The sequence below is a fragment of the Myotis lucifugus genome, unplaced genomic scaffold (genome assembly GCF_000147115.1).
Source record: "Myotis lucifugus unplaced genomic scaffold, Myoluc2.0 scaffold_2451, whole genome shotgun sequence".
Classification (NCBI taxonomy): domain Eukaryota; kingdom Metazoa; phylum Chordata; class Mammalia; order Chiroptera; family Vespertilionidae; genus Myotis; species Myotis lucifugus.
The window spans coordinates 1-5,404 of NW_005873499.1; the positions used below are offsets into that span (position 1 = coordinate 1).

Genomic DNA, 5,404 nt, shown 5'->3' on the forward strand with positions numbered 1-5,404 from the left:
AAATACAAGTATAAGATTGGAAATCATTATCAATATGTTAAGAGCAGCTCAATGAAAAGAAAAGCAATCAATCTACAGGAGGGTGCCATAAAAGATGGTTATCAAAAAAAGAACAGCTCTCTAGCTCTGTTAATTAATGAGTTAAGTCCCTGGACTCAAAATATCTTGAAGGAAAAAGTTCTAATTCTTTTCAGCCTAGAAATGGTAAGTGGGAGACAAGTGGCAGAGTGGGGATATTTACATTTGGAGGGGCTTGACCCTCTAGTGTAGGATTTCCACATCTGCTCATTAAATATGTATTTACTCTCACTTTCTTCTCTAAGATCACTCAGCTGTTGATGGCAGATGTAAAAATAAAACTTTACTGAATTAAAATTTACACAAATGGGAGACTCTATGCAGAGATGGCCCCAATTCTTTATCTGCTTTCATGTCTTTGGCAATGTGACTGTGAGTTCCAGAGGCGTAGTCTTTTTCTCCACCTTTGAATCTGGGCTGGACTTAGGATTTTTTAGTTGTTTTGGCCAATACAATATGGTGGAAGTGACAGTGCGCTTTACCAGGCCTTGGTGCATTTCCACTGCTCTCACTCAGAACCCTGGCTGAGCCACGTGAACAAACCCAAGTGGGCCTTCCAGAGAAGGAGAGGACATGCGGACAGAGCTCATTTATTCCAGCCAAGCCTCCCGCCCAGATCAGTCACCATAGCTGAGCCCCTAATACATTAGAAAGGTCAGAGACACCCCAGCTGACCTATAGCTGACTGCAGACTCATGACGAGACCAGCAGAGATCAGAACACCTCCCCACTATAAAAACCCATTGGGAAATAAAGGAATTATATTAAACTATTTGCTTTTAGGATGGTTTGTTATATAGCAATAATGGATTGATATTATAATCAAAGCATAAAGAATTGAGGAGAATGTAGAAGGAAGTGAAGCGCTGCAGAAGGGAGCAAAGTAGAGGCGCAGGAGACAGAAAAGGATCCAAGGCGGCGGAGGCGGGAGGGGAAAAAAAAGAATTGAGGGAAATTATAATAATCTGCTACTTCTTACTTTTGGCATTTGTGCTGATATTTGAGGACAGCACTCACAATCATACTGTAATTCCAATGCATTTTAGATAAAAGAGACTCCATTGAGGTTCCCTTCCAGGCAGTCAAGACAGGATGGAAGGACATGCATGTTTTTGCAAGAAAATCTGCACGTAACAACTGGGCAGGATTCATCCTTTGATCATGAAGATTGAAGATATTGCCCTCGCCTGTTTGCCTCAGTATATAGAGCATCGTCCTGGAAAATGAAAGGTCCCACGTTCCATTCCAGTCAAGGAATGCCCATGTTTTGGGCTCAATCCCCAGTAGGGGAGTGCAGGAAGCAGCCAATTAATGATTCTCTCTCATTATTGATGTTTCTAGCTCTCTCTCCTTCTCCCTTCCCCTCTGAAATCAGTAAAAATATATACTTTTTAAAAAGATTGAAGATATTCCTGAGTATAAACATACTTATTGTGTGGTAGTTAGATTGTTCACTCACTTTTCCTTTGGTGGATTTGAAAAAATTTAGAAAAGGGGAGATAGTGAATTTAGAACACTAGAAAGAGTCACATAGTAGGGAGCACATTTAAAGCTTTCAAGGAGTCCTGGCCTGTGTGGCTCAGTTGGTTGAGCATCATCCCATGCACAGAAAGGTTGCTGATTCAATTCCCAGTCCGGGCACATTTCCAGGTTGTGGATTGGATTCCTGATTTCAATGTGTGTGGGAGACAACCAATCAATATTTCTCTCTCATATGGATATGGATCTTTCTCTCTTCTCTCACCTGTTCACTTTTTAAAATTACATAAAAAGAAAGTTGTATAGCAAAAACCGTGAGATGGTTCAGAAAAAAATTATAAAATATTCCACGTAATCTCCACGTAATCTTTCACCCCAATAAATAAGGAGCCTTACCCATGGACAACATATTCCACACTTTATTATTAACACAAATGCCATGAAAATCAGTTTTGTACAGTAAAATATTGTGCCGCTATTATTGCCTTATGACATTTAAGGTCATCTCTGACCCTAACCATATTAGAGTGTATTTCATTGTAGACTCTTCCTGGAAACGTGTGTTTGATAGCCAATTTTACCAGTTGGTATGGTAGGCATTTGGACACACAGTTGAATAATAGAACGTAAAGATAAAACCAGGAGACCAGCTATAAAACACATTAACATGTTAAAGTCTACATTATCAAGAAGAGCTGAAAAGGTAGTGATATAGAAAATAATGATGAACAAATAAGTGAAAACTATGGTCTCAGATTTTCCTCTACAATAAAATTATGCAAATGACCTTAGTATCCAAGTATAATTTTGTCCATAAGGGTAGTATAATTCATGGCAATCTTTCAGTGAAAACAATAGAAAAATTACTTGGAATGAAATATGTCATACGATAACAAATGATGCTAAAGTAATTCATGTTAATCTATGAGATAACTGAGAATTTCCAATTACGTCTAGTCCTTAGATTGGCTTTATTTGTATCAGAACTTCTGGCTCGGAGGATTTGCACCCTGTATTTCTGGGCAATTCTTCAGCCTAGTAGACTTGGCCTTTGAAGAGCTTACCTGCTAAGGAATCTTTGCAGGGCCCCTTTTATGTCCTTGTTCCTTAAACTGTAGATGAAGGGGTTCAACATGGGTGTGACCACGGTGTACATCACCGATGCTGTTGCACTTGAGTGTGAGCTCTGGGAAGCAGCAGAGCTGAGGTAAACACCTAGGACTGTACCATAAAATAAGGAAACAACTGAAAGGTGAGAGGCACAGGTAGAAAATGCTTTATACTTCCCATGAGCTGAAGGGATTCCTCGTATGGAGGAAATGATCTTGGAGTAAGAGTAAAGGATCCCAGAAAGGGGACCACCACATAGCAGCACAGCTGAAAAATATATTACAATGTTGTTAAGAAAGTTGTCAGAACAGGCAAGTTGGACCACCTGATTGAGCTCACAGAAAAAGTGTGGGATTTCCAAGTCTGAGCAGAAGGACAGCCTCAATGCCATTAAGCTATGTAGTAAGGAAACCATGGCACCAATTACCCAGGACACCAGAACCAGCAGTCCACAGAGCCGGGGGTTCATAATAACCATGTAGTGCAGGGGGTGGCAGATGGCCACAAACCGGTCATAGGCCATCACAGTCAGGATAAAGTTGTCCAACACTGCAAAGAGTATGAAAAAATACATCTGTGTGATGCAGCCTTCATAGGTGATGACTTTGCTCTGTGTCTGGATGTTCCACAGCATCTTTGGGACGGTGTTGGAGGTGACACAAATGTCTACCAAGGACAAGTTGGAGAGGAAGAAGTACATGGGTGTGTGGAGGTGGGAGTCTGAGATGACAGCCAGGATGATGAGCAGGTTTCCAAACACAGTGATCAGGTACATGGAGAGGAAAAGCCCAAATATGAGGGACTGTCGTTCCAGTGCCTCTGAAAATCCCAGGAGAAGAAATTCTGAAATTTGTGTGCCATTGCCTGGTTCCATGTGTCAGAGGTGACTATCAGAAAATAGAAGAAATGAATAACTAAATGTCACATTATTAGGCATTTGTACCTGAGAATAAATGACACATTTATGTTTTAGAATCAGGAAAATAATTTCCACTTTTGGTGTGTAATTCGTTCCTCATTATGGAATCCCCATTGTCATTTGTCCTTAGAATTTCCTTTTCCATCAACCTGTGCTTCAAACATAATGTATACTGCTGTTTTACTGAGGATATCTTTCATGCATTTGTGGAATATATATTGACTATAGACCATGTTCTGGGCACTGTTCAGAGTATGGGATGCTGAAAAATAAAGTCTCTATAAACTAATGATGGAGAAAAAATATTATCAAATTAAAAATAATAAAATATATCCAATAGTGCAGCTGCTAAAACAAAAAGTAAATCACATTAAATGGAGAAAGTGGATACAGGGTGCTGTCTTTTTTAGTGATTAGCCACGACAGGCCAACAGACGACACTTAACAGATACCTCATGGAAGACTAAGTGGGAGACTGAGTGGGGACTGTTTGCCAGGCAGAAGGTGCAGCCAATGCAAAGGCCCTAAGGAAGAAGATTGTTTAGAAAATCAGGGATCAAAAGGAGCCAGAGTGTTAAGGGGAATGAGCACAGCAGAGCAGGATCAGAAATGGTGTCAGAGGATATTATGAAACAAGGTGGCCTGCTTGTTGCTCTTATAACTTCAAGTCATGGAGAGTGCCTTGTGCACACTATGTAAATCTTGCACTTTATTAGTCTGGTTGCAAAAGCATCTTGTGAGTTGAAAAGGATCTCATCCTTACTATCTCCTCCTGATAGTATAGTCACCTTGGAATATATCAGTCCAGACACCCCTGCTCTGAGGACTGCTTTCACTTTTCAAGGCACACACACACACACACACACACACACACACACACATACTGCAGAACACCGTGGACTCTTCATCTGTGTTATTTCCATGTCCTTCTCCCTCCCACACTATGTAGGCTATGAGCAGAAACAAGTCAAGGTGTCCAAATCAATTATCTTTTCCAAAAAGAATTTAAAATAGTTTTTAGATATTCTTATAATAAGCCTTCTATGGACAAATACCCTTGGAGTTTCATATTGCTATGCACATTTTCTGTCCTGTAGTTAAAAAAATATAAATAGTAGTTTAAATGAACATAGAAGAGGAGAGAGCAATAAAATGGATATTAGGAAGAAGAGAGGTCTAATTAGCTCAGGTGGTCCCTTAGAGACAGTGAATAAGAAAAATCTTCTTTGGACTCTGGAACATTTCCAACCCTAATTATACACCCTTTAAAGCCAAGCAAAGCTAATAAGAAGAAAAATTAATTTGACTAAATACAAAGGCAAAACCCATGGACACAGATAGTAGGGGAGAGAGGGCATGTGCTGGGGGCGGGGTGGGGGTGGGGGGGGAATGACCAGGGAGAGGTCAATGGGGGAAACAGGAGACCTATGTAATACTTTAAACAATAAAGAATTAAATAAAAAAATTAAAAAACAATATATTTATAGATATATGATGTAACTACCTGAAGTGAAAACTGACCTAAACATTTAACCAATAACTCACAAAAGGAAATATATAAAAGCAACACTGGTTGGATATTTTTAATACCAAGCAGTAGAAGACTGGCTTTTCCTATGCCTCTTCTATACTTATTTGACCAATAAGTTTTTATATGGTTGATGGTAGATGAGAGAAGCCCTTACTCACTTTTCTTATGTGGCATCTCTGCTTTTCTTGGACTTGGGTTTGATCTCATGTTTTCACAAACCAATGGGCATAGTCTAATTCTGGTTGTGGTCTTCATCCAACATGCAAAGGCCTCCCAGGACATGATCA

General features: G+C 39.8%; 1 protein-coding gene across 1 annotated transcript; it reads right to left on the minus strand.

The window, feature by feature from the left end:
- Positions 1-2,621: 2,621 nt before the first annotated feature.
- Positions 2,622-3,541, minus strand: LOC102419818 (olfactory receptor 7A5; the record flags this gene model as incomplete). The annotated part of the gene is made up of 1 exon (XM_006108484.2): positions 2,622-3,541. A coding segment is annotated over exon 1 (920 nt), but the record flags the coding sequence as incomplete, so codon positions are not given.
- Positions 3,542-5,404: the final 1,863 nt, after the last annotated feature.